A 26807-nucleotide genomic window follows, 5' to 3' on the forward strand; every position below is an offset into this window, starting at 1 on the left:
GTACCGTCTCTGACGTGAGTAGTGATTTGACGGCGTGAAAAGCATGGTCTTCTTTGTGCCCCAGTGCCAAGGTGACTTTTTATCCAGTAATCTGTGTAGGGGTTCAGCTACTGATGCTTTATGGGGCAAGAAGGACGCGTAAAAGTTCAATAGCCCCAAGAAAGCCTGTAGTTCAGTTTTGGAGGTTGGAGTGGGTGCCTCGTGAATTGCCTTAACCTTGGACTCCAGGGGTGAATGCCTGAGGTGTCAATTTTATAACCCAGAAAGTCCACCTGTCTAGTGGCAATGGTGCATTTTTCTTTTTCAATTTGAGGCCATGCTGTCTGAACCTCTCTAACACTGCTCGAACTCTCTGGAAGAGTTGGGGTCTGTCCCTGGCCGAGACTAAGATGTCGTCGAAGTAGGGTACTACTCAGGGAGGCCCTGTAAAATCCGCTCCATGAGGGATTGAAAGATACCTGGGGCAACACTTATGCCAAATTGGAGCGCTTGCATCGGAAAGCACCCTGTGAGTGACAATGGTCTGGAGTTCCGCTGTTTGGTTGTCAACAGGGAACTGTTGATACACTTGAGACATGTCCAATTTGGCAAAAATACTGCCAGGTTCAAAAGTGTGTAATAAATGCTGAATGACGGGCACCGGGTAAGCGCTAACTTGTAAAAACTTATTGATTGTGGTCTTGTAGTCCGAGCAAATTCTCAGGCTACCGTCTTTTTTGAGGGGTGTGACAATGGGCGTCTCCCATTTGGCGAAATCTGTTGGCTCAATGACCCCTTGTTTTAATAGTTTATCCAATTCAGCATCTAGTTTTGGCCGAATAGCGAAAGGGACCCTACGCGGTTTTAGCCTGATTGGGACTGCCTGGGGGTCGACTGAGAATGATATAGGGGTACCGTTATAACACCCCAGCTCATCGCTGAATACATCTGAGTAATCAGCGAATAAGGAGTCAGTGTCAGAGGTTGAGACAGCATGGACTCCTGTCAGCCCTAGGCCGAGATGGGGAAACCAATCGAGCCCCAATAAGGTAGGGAGATTGCCGTTAACTACCACTAGAGGTAGGTGACCTTTAAAAGCTCTAAAATTGACAAGGAACTTGCCTCTGCCGATTACAGGAATGGTCTTCCCCTGGTAGTCCTTCAGGCTAAACTGGCACTTCTGGAGCCGGCTAGTGGACAGGCTGGGCTGGAGCCTCTTGAGGGTGTTCCACGAGATAATTGAGAGCGCTGACCCTGTGTCAACCTCCATGCGGCACGGTTTACCTTCTAAGGAAACGGAGAGAGAGATTTTACTAACAGTGTGGCAAGTGTGCTTGGCATGGTGGTGCGTGCGACAGTTCAATACTTGCCTCTGCGGCCCCGAGTGTGAGAAGGGGGGGTGCCTTTGTGTTGAGCTTTGAGGGGCTTGGCAGACTCTCGCGATGTGCCCCCTTTTATGGCAGTTATTGCAGGTGGCTCCTTTGAACTTGCAGGTGGCCCTCAGATGAGATCCACCACAGGCTAGGCACAGGGTGATGTGCTTGGGTAGACCGATGTTTTCTTGTTTGGCTCCTACCTGCGGCCGTCTGTCATTGGAGAGGCGGTGGATGTCGTTTTCGTCACTAAGGGATTCCTCTGCTACCACCTCCTCGGAGTGGACTGGAATTGGCGTCAGCTTGGCAATCGGGCCATGGATTTCGGTGGCTGAGTGCGCTGCCAGTTCTGCTGCCAAGGCCTCCTCGACTGCTTGTGCGAGATTGAGGTCTTTTTTCGCGAGAAGGCGCCTTTGAAGGTGTAGGTCCTTGACCCTGCAGACTAGTTGATCGAGGAGCATGTCCTCTAGGTAGGTTCCAAACCCACAATGCAGTGCTGCTGTTCTGAGGGCGGCCATATACTAATTGATGGTCTCCTTGTCCGCTTGCTTCCTCATACGGAAGGTGAATCTCCTGGCAATCTGTGAGGGCCTGGGAGAATAGTGGTTAGTGAGGATTTCAAGTAGCTCTGACCACGGAACGTTTTTCAACTCACGTGGAGCCACGAGGGCTGTGGCAGTATCGAAGACGATGGCTCCACAGTAGATCAGGAAATACGATTTTTCCGATGCTCTCCAGCATCAGCCAGCCCAATTGCATCGATATAATGGGTAAAAGCGGTTCTTGTATGATTCCCACTTCTCCTCATCCGGTTTGAACGCTGGGAAGACTGGATTGGAATTCATGGTGATGGGGCGGTAGAACAACCTGTGGACAAAATCTCTCTGGGGCAGCAGAAAAAATGTTCTAGTGCCAGTGGCAGGCAAGTGATTTCAGCTCTGGAGAGGCTTTTCGCAATCCTCTCTCTCTCTCTGGGTTAGCCACGTTTGGCCGTCAGCCGTTGGCGGCATTTGAATTCGCGCCTGTGTGGGCGTCAGTGACTTGACTACAGCACCGTGCTGTGCCTTTTAGGTTTGAAATTCAAATGACAGCCGTTTGAATTTCGCGCCTAAACAATGAGCGGCTGCGGCTCGCATGGCGCTTCCACTTTCCCTGTAGCTGGGCTAACAAGCGGCTACAGGCGCTTCTAACTTTCGTTCTGACCGGTCTCTCTGGCTGCGGATCAGTGTTCGCTTCTATCGCTTGCTGGCGCTTTCTCTGTCAGCGGACCAGCGTTTGCTCTTTTTGTTTGCTCTTTTGCTTGCTGACCGCTCTCTCTGGCTGCGGATCAGCGTTGCTCTGCTCGCCGACCGATCGCTCTCTCTGGCTGCGGATCGGCGGCTAGTGACTCAGCGGTTGCATGGTGCTTCTGGTAGCCATCCCATCCTCGTCGCCAGTGTTAAGTTTGGGAAAAGAGAGGCTGAACCAGAGCATGAGTGCAACAATACTTTATTATAACAATAAAGGGCTGACCGTGCTTGCCACGCCTGGAACTGGCTCGCAGCAATCAGCAACTGGTTGGACCCCGCAGCCTGCTTTTATAGCTGGCTGCTGGGGAGAACCAACCAATGAGTAAAGGGGAGAATGCCCCCGCGAAGTGAATGGACCTGAGTGAGAACTCCTAGAGTCCTCAGGACATAACAATCAGCACTTTGAATGATGCAATAATACAAATTTGGAGCTGGTTGGGAATAGTTAGGCCAATATTACTAAATCTGGTATCCTTCAAGAACATCAATTTGAGGAAAGCTGATATAGAAAATGTTAATGTCTGAATTAACATCTTACCCAATAATAAATTAGCTGTATGTTCCAAGTATCAGATGAAGAAGTATGGAGGAAATCAAAATAATTATATAAAAATATGGATACATAACCAAATAACTATAAAGTTCTTTAATAGTATTTCAAAACAGTCTTCCACAATCTGATATCCTTCAGATATGTTGGATTTCATTTTCCATTGTTCCCTATTTATATATCCAATAACTTTTCATTCTGAAGATTATAAGATGCTGGCTGAGAGATAATAAAATAGACAGAAATCCAACAGTTATCTGTATCTTTACTAGCTTAATACCCATGCTTCAATACAAAACTATGTGGTTGGGCTTAGTTTTGGGGGAGGAAAATAAGCGGGGGTGGGGGGAAATCTGCCTCTGCCTATCAGCATCCATTGGTATTCATCTGGCTAGTGTCCTGTCAGTGTGTGAGAAAGTTGAGGGCTTTTTGGAAACTGAAACAGTATTTGCTATGTGAGCAAGAAGGAGACAGCAAGAAGCTTGGGCATGGCTTAGCTCAACTGTTCTGTACTAAAACTGAAGCTAAAACTGAAACTGAAACTCCTCTCCTCTGTTTGTGTTTTGTATTTGGAACAGATTTCTTTTCAGGTGGGGAGGGGGAATAGAACTCCTTAACATCAGAGCATGTGAATATATGAAATATTAATGCTCTGATTGTCATTTTGAAAAATCCTTTCTTAGTGAGCATCTAGAAGCCAAGAGGAACATACATGCCAAATTTCAAGTTTGTAGGCTTTATAGTTCTGGAGATTTTGTGATGATATGTGAGTGGTATTTTACTTTTATATAGATAGATTTACACATAGATGCCTTCCATTTGCCAGGGTTTATAGTTGAAAATTTTGCACTTTCCACTCTTACTTACCTTATGAGATAACTAGTCCGAATGTATATATATTGGACCAAGGATACTTGAAAACTCTCAGCCCTGTTACTTTGTCTCTGAAAAAAAACAACAACCAAGGTTGGTAATTAGGTTAAAGATATTGTTTCCAAATATATGGCAGCTAGATATATAAGCTGCTGGACTCTTGTAGAGCAGAGGCTATTCTCAAGCTAGTGGTAGTGGATATGAATGCTGATGCACACCTGGGCAATGATGCAGCACTTCTTTGGGGTGGCCAATTGGTTGGTTATTTCCAAGGGGGCTGCCAGCTTTTTCAAATAGAAGGTTTTATAAGTGAACAGTGTCTACTTTCACTCTCCTCTATGCTTAGAAATGAGAAAAGTTGGGTAAAAGTTAATGCAGCTGTTCCCATGTGGGTTGATTCTTTCCCCTTTTGACTTCAAGACTCAGCTTAGTCATAGTTTGGCGTTTTTTAATAATGAAATGAAGAAATTAAGAACTTCTTCTAACAAGAAAAAAGAAACAGCCCACGATTTCCTTCACTTTTCCTTCTCTTTAGCTTACATTGCAATCTTTATGCTGTTATTAAAATATGACTGAAAGAACTTCTCAAGGCTGTCTCTTTACTTATTTATCTCAGCTAATTCCTTGAGGCTGGTTAGAAAATTGTAACTCTGCATCTTGAAGGTATCCCAGAACACAAGCTGTATCCCCTCATTATTTCCTAAAAGAAAAAAAATAGAACAGCTATTTTTCATCCAATATAATAAAATAATTATTAAAATATACATAAATTACTATATTTTGAGTAAAAACTTTTTTAATGACAAAAATATTTCCTTTAAAATCACCCAGAGTATTTTTCAAATGTAACTTTTTTATAGTGGTAATATTGATAAAGCTGATACTAGGTAAGGTGGATAATCAAGGGGTTTTTTGATAGACAGGAAGCAACAGATAAGACTTGGGAAAATTACATCTAGTACTGGCAATAAGCATAGGTGCCCCTCAGGGCTGTGTGTTCTCTCTCCATTGCTTTTCTTGCTCTATACCAGGAGTGTCAAACTTGCGTTGTCACTGCAGTATCACGTGACGTATTGCAACTTTCTCCCCCTTCACTAAACTGGGTATGGGCATAGCCAGCACATGGCACATCCAGCCCGTGGGCAGGCTGCAAGTTTGACAGCCCAGCCCTATACTAATGACTGCATCTATAAGGATTCTTCTGTCAAAGTTGTGAAGTTTGCAGGCAATACAATGGTCACAGGCCTTTTGCAACTCAGGTCCAGCAGACTACAATGAGGGAGTAACATTTATTTGTCAGTCTACTGTCTGTGTCAGATCATGTATGTTTGGCTGCAGGACTCTTCTGCTCTAGCCTACATTGGCTTTAGTTACCTTGTAGTTCTACTGCTAACAGTAATGGTTCAACTCCTAATATCCAAAGGTTCTGTGGGACTAAAGTTGGTATGGTTCTGGTTACCTCAGAATGAGGCAGATTAGTATAAGTAGTGGCTGATATTCTCAAATTGGTTTCGAGAACAGGGGAATAGTCCAGTGATACCCCAAAGCTTAGGTTGGGACTCTCAGAGCTCTTCCCAAAATAGCTGTCAAATTGAAAACCCTAATGCAGAAGGAACCAAAAACAATGCAATAGTTGTTGACGGGTACTTACTATATGTATTGAACACCATTTTAATTAAATTCAAATATATCTACATTTAGTTTTCCACTGACCCCTTTTTCTTCAGTTCCCACCCATTTTTAGAGTGACCTCTGGCATTTCATTCAAAAATTAAATGCACACTTTGGCCTGAATATGGTTGCATGCCTTTGTTCTAAAAATGTAAAGAAAAGAAAAGAAAAATATATTTCAGATTAGTGCTGTAAAGAAAGAGCATTCCACTTTGAATTTATCAGCATTTGGGATGGTATGAAAAGGTTTCTCTCTCTCCCCCCCCGTCTCTCTCTAGGCACAAAGCCAGCTGAGGGAACCTTGGGCCACTCACTCTTGCTCAGTCCTAGGAATCAGGCTGTATCAAAGCACTTCTAAAAAAAACCCTTGGCAAGAAAACTGTAGAAAATAATCTAGACAGTCCCCAGGGTCATCACTGATTTAAAGACACCACATATCTCTCTCTCTGTCTTTCTCTTTTTCTCTTTCTCTTTCTCTCAACTTACCAGCCAATGCGGTAACCCCTTTCCTCCCCGAAGTCACAGGGAGTAATATATTTCATGACCATTTGAGCCCTGGATCATTAATCTAGTTGTTTAAATCATTTGCTCAGAATCACAATAAAATCACAATAAAAATTTCCTTAACAAAGGGCTATTCAGGCAGGAGTTACATTGTATTTCTGGAGGGCAGAAGAAAATGAATCTTGCCTTTACAATATGGTTGAAATAAAATATTGTGAATTATTGAAATAATATAGTTTAAAGGTGTACAGTAATGAATTGCTTTCGTGAATCCCAGTCCACTATCTGATGAAGTCGTCTGTAATCCACAAGAACTCAGACAACCATAAATTTGGTTTTATGGGCCTTGAATCTTTGATAGCTTTGCTACAAAAACGGCTAACATGGAATTTGTGTGCTTAGCAATCTCAGAATCAATTGAGAAGAAAAGACATTGGAGTAAAATATCCAAATTTTTCAATGCCCACATGGGCACCTATGTGCACAATATGAGTAATAAAGAAAATGAGATCAAATTTTAAATACAGACAAATATATATATATATAAAACTTGATAGAGAACCTAGAGTCATGGTGGCATGAATTTTGTGAATGGAATAAAGCTGTTGAAAAAGATGACTTGTTCAAAATAAAGGATGCAATAAAACGTCTACATAGAAATCTGGGACAGTGAACATGGTTTCAAAATAAATGGAGAGACAGAAAAACTTTGTGGTTGGAGATGACTACTGATTCTTAAACCAAGAAGAGGATGTGGACAAAGCTTTCCTCCAACTAATTAGACATTTCAGAGAAGCAAGGATTAGTAATCTTTCATCTTTATCTTTATCATATCTCTCTCCCTCCCTCCCTCTCTCCCTCTCCTCTCTCTCCCTCTCTCTCTCCCTGCCTTCCTTTCCCTCTCCCTCCCTCTCCCTCTCCCTCCCTCTCCCTCCCCTCTCTCTCTCACACACACAGAGAGACAACATTTACATATTTCAGAAAAATTCTAATGTGCCTAGCTGACAATTTTCTGTTTCAGAAAGGAAAGAAGAAAACAGTTATCCTTGTTTTGATTAATTTCAGCGGAAAAGCTGGAATCAATGAGCTTATGAAAATCCATAATTCTGGCCTAGTTCTACTTTGGATTTGGATTTTCCAGGAACTCAAACAATATCAAGAAGAAATCTATAACTAAAGGTAAATCGCAATGTCAATTTTCCTCCCTTCTCCCCACCCCATATAATTTGTTATCTTATCCATGTTATAATGAGAAAAAAAAAATCCACTGCAAATACTGCAGGGCATCATACTGTATAACTGGAATTTTCTTCAAATATTCCCTCTTTGCTGCAGGTTCTGCTCCCTTTTCACCTCTGCTCTCCATTCCTCTGAACAGAGCTGTAACTGAGAACCCCCCCTGCCCTTTTTCTGTATCCAGCGCTGATCCTTTTAAAAAACCAAATCAGAATTCTGAAATTGTCCAATTATTGTCAAATTCACCCCTCCATCATAATATCATATTTCTAGTACTTTGTACCTATGAAGTTACTACCCAACTCTTTTAGCAGTCAATCTGATGAGGATATCAAACGTAGCTTAACATGGTATGGGGTTTTTGAGAACAGCAAATTATAATTTCATGGAGAAAATCTACATGATTGCTAGGAATTGAAAAGAACGTGATAGTGGCATAATCAATCAAATTGCAATTTGGATAGTATCTGTCACAACGCTGGATATGCAAGGAAAGACAGAAGTGAAAAATCAAGATAATTTTAAAGTGACAAAAATTGTAACACTTTGGAAGTCTATATTTCCAGTGGTTTAACCTAAGTCATGCATATGTTTGCAAAACATATGTGCCCATGTTTTCAACAACTGTGCTGTACATGGGGTGTTATAGAATACCAAGATGTTACAAAACATCTTGTTCATCTGCTAAGGTGTAGCAAAAGAAAAAAAGTTGTGATGGAAAGTGACAGAAAGTCTGTCTTTTTCTGAACTGTGAAATGTTTTCCCCAGCCCACCTTGCCTAGCTCACAGATCTGGGAATTGAAAAGTTTGCACACTTTTTCTTTCAATTAGTTCACAGTGCTGTATATTATTGTCTTAAATTGGAGATTTTAACATTTTCTTATGACCGATATGGGCCCCTCCTCCTCCTCCTCCTCCATTCTTCAGATGGAATATTATTACGAGAAATATACATTTTGAAACAGAGCTTAAAGAACACTTAGCATTAGATGGATCTAGGCAAAGTGAATACAAACAGCCCTTGTTTAGTGACCAATTGTTCAGTGACCATTCCAAGTTACAATAGAACAGAACAAGGGGTACTTACACCTGTCCTCAAAGTCTGGCCACTGCACTCTCCTTGTGAACACGTGACTGCAGTCTAGGCACTAGGCAAACTTGCTCACATTTATGCCATTTGTAATCTTCCCTGCCAGCTTCCCACAAACAAAGTTAAGGAAGGCAGAGAAGGTCGTATGTCACTTCAGTAAACCACTCCTGCCCAATACTGCTTGCCCATGCTGCTACCCAGGTACACCCAGTAGCAGCCAACCCAGGCCAAAAATCTAGTGCATGCCACCCATCTGCCTGCGGGCCTTCTTGCATGTTGCCTGGGACTTGCGACGTCTTGTCAGTTTCCTCCTTGATTTCAGTTGTTCGAAGGCAGCAGGGATGTTGTGATGAGGTTCTTACTTAACAATCCATAATCCTTGCTTAATGATAGCAACAGGGATTACTGAAGTTGCCATCATTAAGTGGCATCACACTTTACAAACACATCACTTAGGGATGGAAATTCTAGTTCCAATGACCATTGTTAGGCAAGGGTACTTGTATTCACTACATGCAGTTACCCCAACTCGCGCTCTCATACCCAGATGCTATTAACAGATGAGTTACCATTTATTACATGCATACTGCTAGATTTTACCCTGCATCATTTAAGATCCAGCATTTAAGATCCTGGGCTCTGACAACTGGAACTCCCACTATATATGAAATTTTAGATACAGGTAATCCATGGTTAACGATGGATTGGGAATTCTTCTGCTAGGTAATGCAGTTATAAAGTGTGATGATGTCATGTGACTGCAACACACAGCTTACAATATGGTTTCTACACTTCTAGTTGCTATTATTAAGCAAATACCACAAGATCATTAGGTGTGATTAACGTGATTGCCATTTGCAACCTCCCCAGTTTGCTTGTTGGAATCCAGCAGTGAAGGTTGCAAGTGGCAGTCACATGACCACAGGATGCTGCAGTGACATAATTGCAAACTGATTGCCAAATGCCTGAATCATGATCATGTGACTACAGGGATACAATGACAGCCCAAACTATGAGAATTGGTTGTAAGTCTCTCCTTGTTCTGCCCAATCTTTGAAGATTAATAAGTGGGGTCCCTGAGTGATGGCTACCTGTATTTTCATATTTTATACAATCTTAGATATTATGACATTTACAGGCTGGATTAAGATTACCTTTGTTTGACTTTACTTATGAGTCTTAGGGCTACTTTATAAATATTTTTCAACATTGGGAATGAATTTTTATCTACTTGTTTCTTAAGCTAGGTCATTATAGGTGAATATTAACCACTTATGAACATATTTCTTGTATTGTTCTAATACCACAATAATGACTAACTAACATGGTTACCTAGCCTATGTATGAGGATCCATCTTTTAAATGGAATTGTTTTATTATGTAGTTTGAGGATTGACCTGGCACTATAAGAATCTATAGGAAATATGTCAGAAGATACACACAAACCTTCCCTGAGATTCTGGGATGGAGGTGGAGATAAATCCATGTCTGTTTAAAAAGATGTGCAGATAGTAGTAAAGCAATTGTTCTTTGTAAGTACCTATAGAATTATGAGTGCTGTTTTGCTTTACTTACTTGAACATGTCCAGACCAGATTACCTTAAACCAGCTGAAGCAAAGAGAGGAGAATTTTAACTCTGTGATTCTTGTGGTTTACTTTCTTCCCTTCCTGGCTGGAAGGCTTGATTACACAAGGTATTAATTACATTTATTTTTATTTTCCTTTGCAGAGGAGAAAGTAAGTCTTAGAATGAATTAACACATTCTTACATGAAGGAACTTTGTGCTATCGCACTTTCCCCCTCTTCTTAATGAGTTCTCACGAACAAATTCTTCCCAAATAGGGCAGGAAATTTATGGATTGTACATTATCTCCTAACACTAAACAGGGTGAGGGAGAGAGGGAGAGGGAGGGAGAGAGGGAAAGAGAGACCATTTTTATTAGGCTCCTGTGTCTTTAGAAGCAAACTTCTGAGTTGTACCAGTCTTTTTATAGAGTTTGAGGTTGAGACATTTTAGAAAGAGCCAGTGTAGTATCAAGAACAGAGTTCAAGATGACTAAATATTCTGCTCTCAGCCACAAAGCCTACAGATATCAGTAACTGTGTACCCACTATTTAATCTACTTGATAAGAATATTATGATGGATTATAAAGGCAGAAGAGACATGAAACATTCTGCATTCTTCCATCAAGGATGCAAGGCAACAAAACAGAAAATATAAAAATAAATAATCTTTTCTACATCTTGGTACCATCAGTTACAAGTCTCATCTTCCTCAGAAAGTAGACAGAATAGCTACAAATGATATCAACAATATCATGAATTCAAAGTCAGGAAAAGCTAAATGACTATTTTATTGTAGACTGAGAAGGAACAAGAGTTCTACTTAAAGCTAACAGATTAAACTTATGTATGAAAACTCATTTTGAGATGCAACAGGCATCTCCTCTTAGGGGACTGGTCCTTCCTTTTTGGGGATTTTTGGGGTGTGTGTGTGTGTAGGATGGAATAGCTTAGTAGAAAAATGCATCAGAAAACCTCAGTTTATGAACTCCCAAGTCTCTCTTAGGTTGTTGCAGGAAATTCTTTGGTGTCTTCTTCATTCTTGCAATATGCAGCTTGAGATTTACTATGCAACGTTGACTCATTCTGTGAAATTTGTTATTTTCTCCTGAAGAATAGATTACAGGTCTAGTCAACCATAAAATGTGTATATGTGTGCGCGCATTTAATTCCAGATATGTCAGATTTTCCAGAAATCATTTAAAAGAAAAAAAAAGTTAATGTTGATTTCAACTGAGCAACATCACCTTCTTTGCTTTTAGCTCTCATAAAGAGAAGGCCATTGCAGGCCATTTCTTTCATTTCAAGAAAGAAAAAAATACTGACTGGTTTTCAATGCAAATTAGAAACTGAAGATTTTTAGAATTATGTCTTTCTTCTGCCAGAGATAAGAAACTTAGAAGAAATAGCAGATTGGGATAAATTTGTTTTTCATCTTACACTAGAGAAGCATATTGATGAGACAGTGTGGGAATGTGTGCAGTCAAGAAGAACATAGTAAAACAAGATTGCTACTTGGATCACCCCTATTGTCCTGAGAATAGCACAGAAACACTGCTACACTTCCAGCTACAATTTGTTAGAAAATAGCATTCTAGATTGTTTGTGTGAAATGAAGTGACATGAGGAAGTAGGAGGAGCCATGTTCCTTCTCATTAAGGATGTCTCAGCAGTCACTGACCAACAAGAGTTCACAAAATTTGTAAACAAAGAGCAACACTCATAGTGATGAAAAGACTGCAGGATCTAATAGAAACCCAATATTAAGACATTTGTTATCAAAAACTTTTAGAGTCCACTCTCTGGGTCAATAAAGTTTAGGTAGTAAATTCACATGGATTAGAGGTGGGGAGAAAATGCAAGCTATGGAATAATCTAGCAAAGAAAGGCAAAAGATAGAGTCTGCAACAATTTGATTAAAGCAGGAAGAAAAAGGAGATTGATCATGATGTGAAAAGACTTGTGTTTTCTGAAAGTGAAATGCAGCCTTCTCATCCTCAGACCTCAATGAAATGAGTGGAAAGAAGATTACATCCATGTTTGTAAGATTGGGCATCTGAGTTTGTATAATAGTAATAATAATAATATGAAAGTCAGTTTGGTGTAATCATTAAAGACAATTGGCTACTAATCAGGAGGCTGTGAAATCTAGTCCAGCCTCAGGCTTGAAACCTGCTGGTGACCTTGGGTCAGTCCTCGCTCCTTCTGTCTCTCTCTCTCTCTCTCTCTCTCCCCCTCCCTCTCTCTCTCCCTCTCTCTCTCCAGAAGCAATAACAAAGACTTGGTTAAAAGCAAACTTCAGGCACTTGCCCCTGTATTCATCAGAAGTCAAGATTCAAAATCATCATCATCATCATCTAGAGATTATGTCAGATTAAGATTAGAGAAACACTTATTATTCCCAGATAAGTATATAAAATTCACTTGGTCCACAAACATCTATCCCTTAATAGTTTTTTTTTCATGAAATTCTAGCCTAATTTGGTGATCTACCATGATACAGAACTTTGGCAGCCTTAATCTGCAGCAAGGGTAATAAATGTCCTTTATTTTGTATTTCTTTTTTTTTTGAAAGTTTTATTGATTTTTAAAAACAAACATAAACAAACAAAACATAAAACATCTTTTTTGAAAGCAGCATAGTCCTGGGTTACATCTCTTCGTACAGACACAAATTCAAGTTCATGCTCATTTTTATATTCCATTCCATATCTTATTACTATTCTACATTTTCTATATAGCTTCTCCCCTCTTTTAACTTTCTTAATTTTATTTTATTTATTTCATCTCAATTCAAATCATTGTACTCATATTCTTTGTCTGTCCTGTTTCAGCTGTCTACTATCTTTTCTCATTAAACAAAATTTCTCCTGTAATCACTAATTGGAATATGACGCCTTTATATCTTTCCCCTAAAATTATAACACTTAATATAATACATAACTTCCGTTCGGATTCTGCTTGGTACATTCTAAAACTACACACTGTATTTTGAAAAAAGAAAAAATTATAAATGTATAATATAATTAAAACAACAATCCATACCAATTCAATTCTATCATTAATGTTACTATTCATTTAATATTTTGTATTTCTTGTTGTGATTAAAACAACATCCCTTCTGAAAAGAGAATAGAGTAAGTCTCCAGTGAGGTGGGAAAAGTCTTTCTGAGTCTTTTTCCCAGAAGAAATAAAAGGTAACTATTTCTCTCTGACTGCGGAAAAAGCTATGTCTATTTTAAATGCTAGCCTTGTGTTGACAACTGTGAGTGCCCTTTTGCATGAGTTTTGAAGTACTACACCAAAATAATGGAAAGGCATTATTCCACTGATGCCAATACTAAATACTGGGACTACAGTAATTGGACTTGGGAGTATGAAACCATGGATTACGAAACCCTGTGCTTTAAAGCCTGAGCTGGTGTAGAGCAGAACTACATGGGTGATAAAGAGTATGGAAATTAAGTCTTAGTGAGGAACAGTTAAACAAGGTAGGCAAACTTAATCTGCAAAGGAGAAGACTAAGGCAAGATTGATCTAATAAAAGAAGAAGAAAATATATGGACCTACTCACTGGTAAAGCTGAAAAAAGGGATAGGAGGCAAAGGATGGCAAAAAGGAGAGTCAGCTCTGAGGAGGAACCTCCTGATGGTAAGAACCGGTACGCAATAGAAAAGTTTGCCTAGATCAGGAGATGAGCTCACAATTGTTGGGAACCATCTGAAAGACCCCCTTTGGGGATGGCCTGGAAGATTCCTCTACTGAGCAGGTGGTAGACTAGATGATCCTTAAGCCCAATTCATGCAATTTTTATTTATTTTTTTGTTCTGTGATTTACAAGGCAATTATTTGCTTCTGGCTGATCATAAATATGACCGACATTTTTCAGTGTAAAAAAAGTAAAATGTTCAAGTAAGATCAAGCAAGTAACTACATTTAATTTACTATTTTAAAATGTTTTTGTGAAAAAAATTTAGGCCCTCTATCTTAAATGAATGAATTTTTTCTGCTTCAAAGTAGATGCCTAGAGTTAGTCACAACACTATATTCAACTATTCTCTGTTTTTATGCCTGATATTTTTGAGGAGGAAATAATCAATGATTTTTTGATTGAGCTCAGATGGTAGGTTTTTAAAATGTCCTTTTATTTAGGTACATGATCAGTAATTCCAAATGCAATTTTCAAAATAATTGCTTATGGACAAAAATAATAAAATAATATGTATTCATTATCTATCCAATAAAGCACAATTTTATTACATTCTAAACTCTGGCATTCTGCTTTGTTATGAATAAAACCCATTTCTTCATGGAGGTAATTTGCTATATTCTTTCTTCAACCATTTATATTGGTAATATGTGGGTGTGCACGCATGTGTTTGTGCGTATGTATGCATACACACACACACACACACACACATACGCACAAACACACACAGAGAGAGAGAGAGAGAGAGAGAGAGAGAGAGAGAGAGGCATTCAACTTATTATATTTAAATAGGTTTGGATTTCATTTTAAAATCCTGCAGCATTTGTTTGATAGGAAATGCCAGCTGGATAAAATAAAACATGGTGTCCTTGAGATGCATTGAATTATAGTACCTTTTATCTCTAGCCACCATGGATTTCTATGGAGTGATGGGAGTTGTAATTCAGTGCATTTGGAAGGCATCAAGTTAGGAGGACCAGTATTTGTAGCTTCAAAATATACTTCTGACTCTCTGAAATATCACCTATCTCCACATTTAATGGTTCAAATTTTCATTCTGCTTTGAAGTTGGTTTGGAGGGGAGGGGAGGAGGGGCGGGGGTTGGTTTGTTTTGTGTTTTGTACTTGACTTCTCCTTAAGGTTGGGGAATAAAATAGTTGCTTTATTGTTTCCTATATCATTTTGGTTTACTTTTCCAGATGCAAGATTCTTATGGAGCACAGCAGAGGTTGCAGGGTACCGGAAAGGAAGATTTTGCATTTAGGAGCTAAAGGGAGAAGAAACAACTCCAAACAATTGAAGCTGTGAATGGTCTGAGATGGCTGCTAAACTCTGTCTGATGAGACAATACACAGCTTCCCTGGGGGACAACCTGGCTCATCAAGTCCGCTCTGTTTGCAGTTTCACAGGGGGGGCATCACTCCGTTTACATAGGTCCAGACAGACCTTCCTGCTGGTGATTGTGGGATGTCTGCAAGGATTTCCTGACCTAACCTTCAAAACAAATTGGTGATGAAAACAAACAGGTGATTGTGAAATCTGCTGCAGTCAAAACTGCAAGAATATCGCTGACTGCTGGGGAAGTCTCAGGGGCTCTCCTTTACATGACCGGCAGTAGGAGCAGCTTTCTTAATTGTGGTACTTAATAACTCTTAAGATAATCCGTTTCTGCAATAAAAGGGAATATTTCACTTGAACAATTTCTTCTTGATATGTAGGTCTTTGCATCATCCTCTCTCTCTCTCTCTCTCTCTCTCTCTCTGTGTGTGTGTGTGTGTGTGTGTGTGTGTGTGTAGATGCTCCCACAGTGTGCTTTGATCTCAAAGAAACTGGGCACATGATATTCCAAGAAACATTAATAACCGTTTAAACAGAAAAAATGATTGGGGCATTCTTTATTATAAGTGAGTAGAAAGGCATATTGTTACATCTAACTGAGAAATTATTATGCAAAATGTTTAAAAACAAGGATAATCTCTTCACTGGTTTACCAATGTGATCTATAAAAATAGGCCTTTTTAGTGAACAAGGTACTATACTATAAAAATATTTCAAAATTCTTACCTGATTATCAGAGTCACACATGCACACCCAACAGCAATGACATTTTCTTCCCATTGCTTTTGGTCAATCCCTCTCAATCCCTCTGAAACCTTGGATGTCCTCCCCCTCAAATTTGTAAAGGAAACGAAATGTAATTTTTATCCTGGCTACTATATCGATAATGTATCAGAGTATAGATCATACTCCTCAAAGGACAATGTCATTCTAGAACAAACAAACAAACAAACATAACAGCACAGCTCTGTATTCTTTGGAAATGAGAATACAGAATGAATGCAGGAGTGAAAGAGAAAAGTTATATATTTTTTCAGGTTGCCCGGAGTCAGATGTAAACATTCCTTCCCTATGTGTGTGTGCATATGTGTGCGTGTACACACATGTATTTACACATATACAGAGAGAGAGAGATACTTTGGTTTCCTGGAGATCAGTAAGAAAAGTTAGTAAAGAGTTACTTAGATAACCTCATTTATTTCGGCTGAAATTGAATGCAGGATTCAATCCCATGCTTTTAATAAAATTGAAATTATTATTGAGAATTATTGAATGGAAGAAAAAATATTTTACTGAATTTAGTTTGGCAGTTTTGCAATGTTATAAACCAATCTAGAATGTACAGAGTACTTTTATGATATTACTGAGTAATTCAAGACATCTCATTTAGACTTATTTTGTGAGATTTTGAGCGTAAGGCTTCTCCTTAAGTATATTCCAAATTTTAAAGAAAATTTATTTTGAAATTCTTTACAGCTACATAAATTGACTTGATCTGAAATAAGTTTTGCAATTTGGCACTGAGGCATGTCTAACCAAATCTTTGGCAACATATAATGTTCCCATAGTAAATTGTTTTGCATCTCTCCTTCCCCCAAATACCTGAATCCACCTTTTTTTGTAATGGCGAATGTTGAAAAAAAAAATTAAAATGTCATGGATAGTGACAATGTTATTTTAAAAAGTGCTTATCACCACTTATTGCTCCAAGTACTTCTAGATTGACTATTTTAAAAACTATGCAAAAACAAGATCTCCAAAAGGAGATAGTATATGAGGCCAATCAAGATTATCAAATTATTCTTTTCAGTGTGTGTTTGATCTGACTTTCTTCAGAAGTGATAGAAAATATCAAGGGGATTTTCCCCATCAGTCTTAACCCCTCCCCCTCCTTTTAAATTGAAAGATAATTGGTAGCAATCTACTTATTACTTGATTTTAGGCAAGGGAAAATACCTGAACAGGCTATTCTATGAGCTGAAAACTGGTCTGCAATTTTTTGTGCTTGCATTGGGTTTCTTGCAGACAGGCAATAGGCACTAAATGTCAGAACAGGTTGAGCCGTTGCCACATCCCAAACTTTGTGCCCAGGCCATACAATCACTAGTAAGCATATATTTGCTTATATGCCACAAGTATGCAACAGTTTCAGAATGAGGACCCCTTTGGCCTTTAAATTCTTATTCTGAAGGCTGTATTTTAACAATTGGAGAGGATAAAAGGGCAATGTAGGTGAAATTAAAATGTACTTATTAAAGTGATTGATATCCACATTTAATCCTTTATCCCAGTAAGAGCACAGTTCAGAATTGTGTTTGGATAGGCTGGATGAAAGGGAGGACCATACAGCTGAGGGCTTGCCATAGAATCTCCTTTATGGTAATTGCATTGATATTAAAATCACTCCTTTATCTATACAATGTGCACACCTTGTCCCTTTCTTTCTATCCACTTGAGAGCTTTCATTTTAGAACAATATAAGACTGAATGAGAAAGCAGCTTGGAAAGTTTGTGGATTCTGACTTTTGGATAGGAATGTAGTGTAAAGGCCTTTCTGGGGGTCTTGATGAGATGTTGCAACTCTTGTGAAAGGAGGGATTGTGTAGGGTTCAGACAGATCAGGGACAAGGAAAATTCAGATTCAAATCCTCATTCAACAAGCAAACTAATCAAGAACAAGTACTTTCCAATCTGTCACTGGCTGTCAAGTTTGATGTTGATGTTGAAATGAAAACTGAGGAGAAATCATCAAGTTGGTGGAAGTCCCATCCTGGCTGAGCCATTCTGGAAGTCCACAATTTTAAAGTTGCCAAAACGAAGAAAACTCTGTCATTACTGCTCTTTTCTAATGAATTAGAGAAAAGGTGAACTATAAACACCTTCAATTTGCATTATACTATTTTTGACTGCAGAGGCAGTCCACAGCTGGACTGGAAACAAGCAAAACGCACCATCCCCCGGTTAGTTGGAAGATGCAGATCAATTTTCTGCCTCTCACAATGGAAACGGGGGACAAGCGGTCTGAGGGGACCCGATCACATCCACTCAAGTAATAGCGCCGCTCGCAATTGGAGGGGGAGACAGAGCCAGAGGGGCGGGACTTGAAAACTCTCCCCAGCCAATGGAAGAGAAGCCGTTTATCTTTCTTTTAATAGGGGGCAGATCGAGAGCGCAGTTTTCTGAGGCAAAGAGGATGGATTGGCGGAGTAGCGAAGAAGTGATTAGTGCAGGAAAAGCTCCGCCGAGTCTTCGGAAAAGTCCTAAAGAAGAAATCCAGCGCGACTAACTGTGATCTTGACTCCGCCGTTGCCACTGTCAACCGGATCTTGATATACACGCAACAAAGTCGCGAAAGTTTCCTAGCTTTCTCCAAACACTCCGTTAACGTTAGCGGAGCAAGTCAGGATTTTAAGAAGACGCAGCCGTGCAATTGACTAACTGTTGCAATTGACCAGGAAAGTGTGAAGGCGAGCGCTGATGCGCCTTTTCCAGTCTCGATGAAACTCTAAGCGCTCCAGCGCTTCCTCCGGGTTTTCTACTTTCCGTCGTTTGCATCTCAAAACTTTTGTTTTGCTCTCCTCTCCCCCGCAGTCCCACGCTTGTCACCGCTCTACCTGCCGCCTCTCCGAGCCGCGAATCTGTCCCGTGAGTCTTTTTCTTCAATGGGCGCCTTGGATTCAATCACCGGAGGACCTGCCAATCCGACCGCCGCTGCCCTCACCATGCTGAACGGGGCAGAAAGCCAAAACTTTGCCAAGGAGCCTCCGGACCTCCAGGGAACCACGACCAAAGACACGGGCGGTGGGGGCGACCTGAAACTGGGAGCCCCCCAGGACCGCTTCTACTACCCCGATCCTCCCTTGCAGGAAGGCAGCTGCAACTTAGGGCTGACTTACGGAGGCCCCATGGTGCAAAGCGCCTTTGCGGGGAACGACCCGGCCTCTTCGGGCAGGTTTTTGGGGCCGGTAGCGAACAACTGCTCTTCCTACCGAGCTCAGCCTCCCCCGCCTATCCCAGCGTCAGCTGGACCGGCCGGGAATCCTGGTTTCTCGGTCTCAGCTAGCGAGTTGTATCCTAGCGCTGGAGATCTTTATGCTGGCGCGCCCGGCGGAGAAGGCTGCTACCCGACAGCGGTCCAGCACGTGTTCTCGCGAGCTCCTCTCTATCCCGTGCCGGGGTATCAAGTCTCCGGAAAGACCCAGGTGGTCCTCAACAACTACCCGCTCTGGGCGAAGTTCCACAAGCATCAGACGGAAATGATCATTACCAAGCAGGGCAGGTGAGCCATGCGAGGAGGCGCCACGACGGCCCGGCTGGGCCCGCGGGGGGGCGGAAGGCAAACGGACAGGGGCTGACCTGGAGCTTCGAAAAGGGGGCAAAGTGGGGCTCCCTCCGCGAAGGAGGAGAAGCGGGGCGGGTGGGGGGAAGACCCGTGTTTCTCTTTCCCCGTTTGCTGAGAACTTCAATCCCGGACGGAAGAGGAGCCGGGATGGGAAAAGTCTAGTCTCTTATAGGCACCAGCTGTCTGTGCGTGCGTTTGGCTGCAAAAACAGGTGGTTGGCTCGGCAGTTTCTCTCTAAGGCTCACCAGGCAGGGACCTCGAGGACCAGGATGACCGTCCTGATAATCTGCCCATATTTTTGTAACCGACCAATCAGACTATCTAGCTGGCTTATTTCATAGAGGGAGAAGGGAAGAGAACATTAAGAAAAACATTTAAATATTTCAAGGGTGAATTCCCTTCCCATTTCCCTTTCCATCAGTTTAGAGGCTTATCATTCTGGAAGAATCTGCGCTTCACATAGAAACTTTTCCTAGACCTTCGTTATTTGGGAAAGTTGTTTTCCAGTAACCTGGTGGCTAGGTAGATGATCAGAAACTTTATTTATACTCTTCCACCACCACCCTTCCCATGAAACATGTGTATCCAGGATTAATTTGCAATATTATATTGGAAGCATTGATAAGTTTTAGAAAGTTAAATCCACCCTGCCTATCTGTTTCATATGAAAGGATGAAAGGTAAAAATATGTGTCTGGTTTGCTGGAACCCCAAGTAGTTTTGTATCCCCAAGTAGTAACTTACTCTGATTTGCTATTTCTGTTTATTTATAGAACTAAGGGAAAAACAACTTGTATCTTTAATTAATTAATTTTTATTTTAACAAGCAATAATGGTTGGAAACTGAAACGGGAGACAAAAAAGACATTTTGGTTCTTAAATGAATATGGTTTTTGTTTCATGGCTTAGATTTTTTTTATTTTTATAAGCAGTATGTGGTGAATTTTCATATTTTTCCCAATCAGAACTTCTCAAAATATAAAAAATTATGCTATTTAAAAAAATGCAGACTATGCCTGAACAAAATACCTCTGTGTGTCTGTGTGTGTGTGCGCGCGCGCACGCCTGTGTTTAAACAGTTATCTTTTGCTTTTTATATTTTTAAAATCAATTTCAACTAGTACTTTAATCAATTGAAGGTTTAATTAAATGCTCTTGATAGTTTAATTCCTAGTTACAGATTTCTTTCTCTCAATTTCAGGGCATTTTTATGCTAGTTAAAAAAAGAAAGCTTTAGCTGATTAATCAGTGAGACCAATTTTAATGAGTGTCACCAAGAGTTAGAGGCACATCTGTTTATGTTTGTTTTCATGAGGCTATTTTAGTTCTGGTATGCTACTGTAAGAGGGAATTAAAATGAGATTAAAAATGAAATGCGGATTTATAGAGATATTATTAAAGATGCCCTTATCTTACAGATCCACTTATCTTAAATGGTGCTTTTATTTCTTAATTTGAGAATTGTCTTATACTTCCTTCAATAACCAAAATGTGTATTAAAAAAAGAAATCACATTACTTTAGTAATTCATTGATTATAACTAGAAATTGTATCATATCTATCTGGGAAGGAACACAATTTAATTAAATAAGATAACTTTTGAACAGAAATATATAGGACCATTTTGTAAATGAACTAACAATGATAATAAAAACAAATGTTAACTCGATTGGTCAAATAGTCTAGAAAAATGTTTTTGATAACAACACTGAAAGTTCATTAAACCAGAGAACTGGGATGTGTTGAGTATTTGATTCGCCACATTAAATATAAAGAACAGGGAGGAATATCAGGATGTCTTAGAAGTTTCAAACATGTAACAGAAAGAAAACTTAGTTATGAAACCACTCATATCAGACATAACATTGCAAATACATAGAAAAGTAAAAAAATATGAAAAAGGCAAAGAACAACGTCACGATACATTTTGTATAGTTGAGAAGCATTTTATTTTATGTGTGGAATCTTAATTAAATTTGTGCAGTCACTTCTTTATGGATCACCTTTTTTGAAATATTACTTAGTTGTCCACAGTTGGATGCAATTATTTATAAGCTGCTTTAAACTATTTTGATAGTAGCTTATATTTCCAAAAAGCTCAGAGTAAGTGATACACAACTTAAAACTTTTGTGGCTATTAAAAAAAATCTTCAAAATGATGGAGAAAGGCAGTTTATGAATTGACCAAAAGTTCTTAAATCATCAGATCCTAATTTACAAAGTTCTAATTTGTACATTTCCCACTTGACATAAAAAGTGTTAAAGTTGCTTTCTTGTGGTGTTTGTGGGCACATATTTGTCAAAACACCTTTATAAATCGTGGTTAAACATGCAATTAACCAGTGATCTCCCAGCACAGAGCTAGGAAAATACATGTTTTTTTTTCTCATGTGAATATATCAGCTGGCTTTTCAGCTGGGTCAGAAAAGAGATCAAATTTGATTCTTAAGATATAGTTTGATTTTTCAGAGAGCAAGGCCCCAGGACAACATAGACAATAAAGAAGCCAAGTATTTATGATTACTTTATTTGAACTTGATTATGAAGATGCCAAGTTAGTTCAGCCTTGTGATTTGTTTTCTAACTCAGATCATAGACCAAATGTAGAATCTGTTTCTTTTATCCCGAGAAACTACAGAGTGAATGAAGGATGTACTGCCACAAACCTCTTTTTCTAGAAATGAAACTGTGAACATGAGCCTACCTATCTCACACCATTCCTCATATTTTCTCCAGGCAATTAACTGTCAGATTAGGAAATGTTTATAAAGATCACCATTGCCGTTTTCTTTTTTTGCCCTCTTCTCTCTACTCATTTCTGCTCAAATTCCTCTCAACTGAGCTGTAAATCCCAAGGATCTACCTACCCGTAGCAGAGACAGAAGAAAGGGTAGGAGAAATATCTCAATACACAGCTTAGACCTGCCAGCCAGATCTCTTCAGTTTCTTTCTCTTCTCTTCTAAGAAGGTATGAAAATAAAGAGTACAGTTATGGATGTTCACGCTTATTACTATAGTTTTCTTCCTCTACATACCAACTTATTCCAGCGTTTATCTTAAATTGGATAGTGATCAATCCTAATGAGAGAGAAAAAATTAGGAGAAAGAAATGACACGGAAAGATGCCAAGATTCATAGACCAACAACTGAAGACGAATTCTCGTCTCAAATTCACATGGTACATAGGAAATGTGACTATCGAGGCTGAAGAGTTTGCATGCAAAAATGAGTCTGCCTTAGATCCAGAATCTTTTACCTGCCTGCTCCCAAATTATATACAAATATGCCTTGGCATCAGTATTTACAGAATGACAGAGTTGGAAGAGACCTTTGGAGCCCTTCTGGTTCAAACCTGTGCTTGAACAGGGGACCCTATACCACCCCAGACAAATGGCTGCCCAATCTCTAGTGTCCAGCCTCCAGTGTTGGAGCTATTGGAGGCCAGCCATCCCATTGATTGATTGAATGTTGTCACTGTCTCTGTCCTGACTTTGACCATCTCATCAAACACCATGACTGAGGCAGACTTAAGTCCCCTAAGACTAATCTCTCCCAGCCTGTTGAAGGTTTGTTAGCCGCTTCATTGTGAAGAAGTTAGGAGATTGTACTGACTTGAAACAGAGACACAATAGATTGGAAATGAAGACAGGAAATTCTGTGCTCCTTGCCAGTTCAAATGTGGCTAAATTCTAACTTAAGAACAGGGGAAAATATATACTAAACTGATTGTCGTAGGCAGTTATTTTGGAGATGCAGCAGCAAACTCATATTAATCTATTTATGTAATTTTAAATTTTAAAATATCAATTTTTAGATACTGTTTTTTAACTTTGTTATATGCTGCCCTTTTGATTGTGAAGTGGATAGTTTGTCAAATTTAGATGTTGTCTATCTAACCAGCAAAACTATGAACAAAATATGGATGTAGAGTATCTTCAAGATATAATTTTTTCTTAATTATATAAGGCTACCCAATCAAAGTAGCAAAACTCTGATAGACATTAGAGAGCAGCAAAGAGTTGCCATTTTCTGAGCTTCCCTCTGGTCACCTGGATGAGGCCTACTCATTTCATTGATGAATATTATTTGTTCTTAAAACAGAATTCCAACCTGAAGATAATTTAGGTGAAATTCTTGCATTTATTTATTAATGTCTTGCATTTATTTAGTTAAAAGTTGGCAACAGGGATGTCTGAATGGCTTTTCTTGCATTGTTGGCCTAGTCTCCTTATTTCCCATCAGACAATAAATTCCAAGGCAGAGTGCAACCATGAAGAGTCAGTAGTTTTTACATTAGATTGCATGTAGGGGATCTTGGGACAGTGGGCTTCAGTGAAAAAAAATGTGAAATAGCACAGGGGTCGCCAATCTTTTGGACCTCAGGGACCACCAAACTCATAATTTTAAACCCCTCAGACCACTAATAGGAATTTTGACTGACAGTAGCTTGCTGATATTGGTGGGAAAGTCGGTCCCATATTCCAAAGCTGCAGTAGTCACAGGACTGGCCCTTTGGTCATCCCAGAGCACCTGCTCCTCCACGTCCACTGGGTGCACTGGCCTGCCATGGACTGGAGGAGCTGCTCTGAGATAACCAAAGGGCCAGTCTTGTGACTACTGCAGCTCTGGAATATGGGACTGACTTTCCCACCAACATCAACAAGCCACCCCGGGACAGATTTCCCTCCTGTTGGTCTTACCTTCCAGTTACAGCTCACGTGGCTCTATTCAAGGTAAGGTTTGCGCTCAGCCAAAGGGTGGGGGCCAGCAGGTGGGCGGGCCATGTGGGCGGTGCAGTCTTGTGTTCCCACACAGCCTGGATTAATTGCTTTGGGGGGAGTGCTTTTGTGGGGGGGGGGACATTTCTTTGAGGATCACCAAAATTTTATCACGGACCACCAGTGGTCCCCGCCCCACTGATTGGCGACCACTGCAACAGCAAACAATTATAGCCAACAGAAGTCCCTTCTGCTGACTCCAAGAAGAGAACTTTTGAAGGACCCTAAACAGACCAAGTTAAATAAGTAACATACAGGAAGTGGTGGAAAAAGGTCAGGCTATAACATTTTACTGCACTTCTATTAGCCAAAATGCACAGTACTTAAAAGGACTTTATCTAGTAATTCTGGTTTCTGAGGCAGGAGCATCTCTTCATAGACCAAAACATCCTGATAACTGCCATCACCCTCATGCCTATTGGCTACCCTTTCATGACATTGCGTTTAGTTTTTATAAATTGGAGGGTGGTAGTAGGTAATAGGGGGAGGAATTTCTATGCACAAATTCTGTTTGCACCTGTATATAAGGCAAAAATTACACTGAAGAAAAGCTCTGTATTCTGAATAAACCAGAAAAAAAATGTTGCTTTTGAAGCACAGACTTCACAAGTTGTTGGGGAAGAGAAGTATGGGTGCTGAACATGTCAGAATAGTATTATTATGGTTGCATATTCAGTCAGATGTTTGGGCATTTTTATTCACCCTACCAGTTGTTCTCAAGGACCTAGGAAAGGTGGGTGTTGTTCTTTGATGATGTTCAAGGTAGTGTAGCATGATGTAAGCTATTCCAAGTAAATCTGCCTTTTGCAACTGACTGGTGGTGATTTTATCAATGCAGATGATGTTCAATTCTAGATGTTTTGGAATTGCACCCAACGGACCTATTGCTATTGGTATGATATATGTTGCATTTGTCATAATTATTATATTTCTACTTATAACTCTTTGTATTTTGTGATTTTCTCCGATCCCTTTGCTTCCATTCTGCTATCTCCAAATATAGCAATGTCCACTATTCATTTTTTATCTTTTTCATCAGTTAAGCCTGGGGTGTTGTGTAGCAGTTGCTTGTCTGAATTCTAAAGTCCAGAATTCACTGGACTTTAGAATTTTGGCTTTTTTATTTTCTAATACTTTTGTGTCCCACTAGTTCTTTCTTGCAAGTCAATGTACTCTCAAAGAAAATCTAACGCATTATTGTTACTTTTTTGTCATGCTGTTGTTTGTAGTAAGCTTGTATAATATTCTTGTGGAAGTAACTAGATAGTCCACAGTTTCTTCAGCTTCTTTGATCATCTTCTCAATTCTAGCTTTATATGCATCTATTAAAGCTTGGTCTTATACAGCCAAAAATAGTTGCTGTATTCCTTTCTACAGCTTTCCTGCTATTAGCCATCACTAGCTGTTGTTGTTATTTATTTGTCTATTTGTTATTAATTAAATTTACATTGCACCCATCTCACAGAAAGTGTTCTTGTCTGCTTTGCTTGCAAGATTTTTGGTGTATTGGCCATGTAAGAATTTGCTTTGTCACCCTGTTTTCTGCTCTTCATTTTGATTTTTCTTGTAGGCCAATTGGTCTTAAAGTATTCTTTGTACTATGAATTAAGTGCGTCTTCTTCACTGTTAGATATTCTTCCAATGCCCTTTTTCTTCTTTAGCTCTCTGGTGTATTTTCCTTCCTTGGCTCCTCGGTAAGTAGAATCTGTCACTGTGGGAATGAAGGCATGATTCATTGTCGTTATTTTTATTATGTGTAATTATTATATTATTATGTAATAATGTGTTATTATTTCATTTCATGAATGGCATCAATAAGTAAAGAAACAATATTTATTTTCCCCCCTGACTTTAGTTCTACTTTTGTTTTGAGCAAATTCTCTTTGCTCCAGATGTGCCCAGAATGGGCTATTAGAAATGATCAGCCCAACAGAATGTGGGTTGTTTAGGTTCCCTCAAACTGGGGCCATCTGGATGGGTTATTACTCTCAGAATTCCTAGAAGCCCATTGGTCTGGAATAGCATCTGACTGGAAAGTTTTGAGATTGATTATTGATTGGAACAATGTTTTTCTGGGCTTTTTATGGCTTCACTAGATGAAGGGCCATTTCTGACCATAATTTAATAAGTAAAGAAACAATATTTATTTTCCCCCCCGACTTTTAGTTCTCTTTAAACCAAGCATTGATAGGGCCACCTTTCAAATATAGGATTTTCACGGAAAAGGCAGGGCTCATGACTACTTTCCTTCTGCACAACTGTAGTGAATTAATTCATTCTTTAATTGTGTCTGAATAAATTTTTGTCATATTTATCTTTTTCACTTTTATTCCACTCTCTTTCTCATTTCAGAATTTGTAAGGAACATCTTGCTGAGTGTCTGAGATTTTTTTCCCCCATGTAAACATATTTCAACCATCAGCAAAGAAGCATTCTCAATCTCTGAATGCTACTCTGTGTGCTTATTTGGGAGTAACTCCTTTTAATCTGTGACTTGAGTTTTGAAGCAA

At 39.6% G+C, this 26807-nt stretch overlaps 1 protein-coding gene across 1 annotated transcript in view; it reads left to right on the plus strand.

Moving 5' to 3' along the window:
* Positions 1 to 18719: 18719 nt before the first annotated feature.
* Positions 18720 to 26807, plus strand: part of TBX21 (T-box transcription factor 21) — a 45172-nt gene continuing 37084 nt past the window's right edge. Inside the window, exon 1 of the mRNA XM_026710855.2 lies at positions 18720 to 19457. Coding sequence (XP_026566640.1) covers positions 18841 to 19457 — 617 coding nt within the window. The 5' untranslated portion in view covers positions 18720 to 18840. The remainder of the gene's footprint in view (positions 19458 to 26807) is intronic.

Source organism: Pseudonaja textilis, chromosome Z (assembly GCF_049901715.1).
Source record: "Pseudonaja textilis isolate UNSWEBS1 chromosome Z, rPseTex1.2, whole genome shotgun sequence".
Lineage (NCBI taxonomy): Eukaryota > Metazoa > Chordata > Lepidosauria > Squamata > Elapidae > Pseudonaja > Pseudonaja textilis.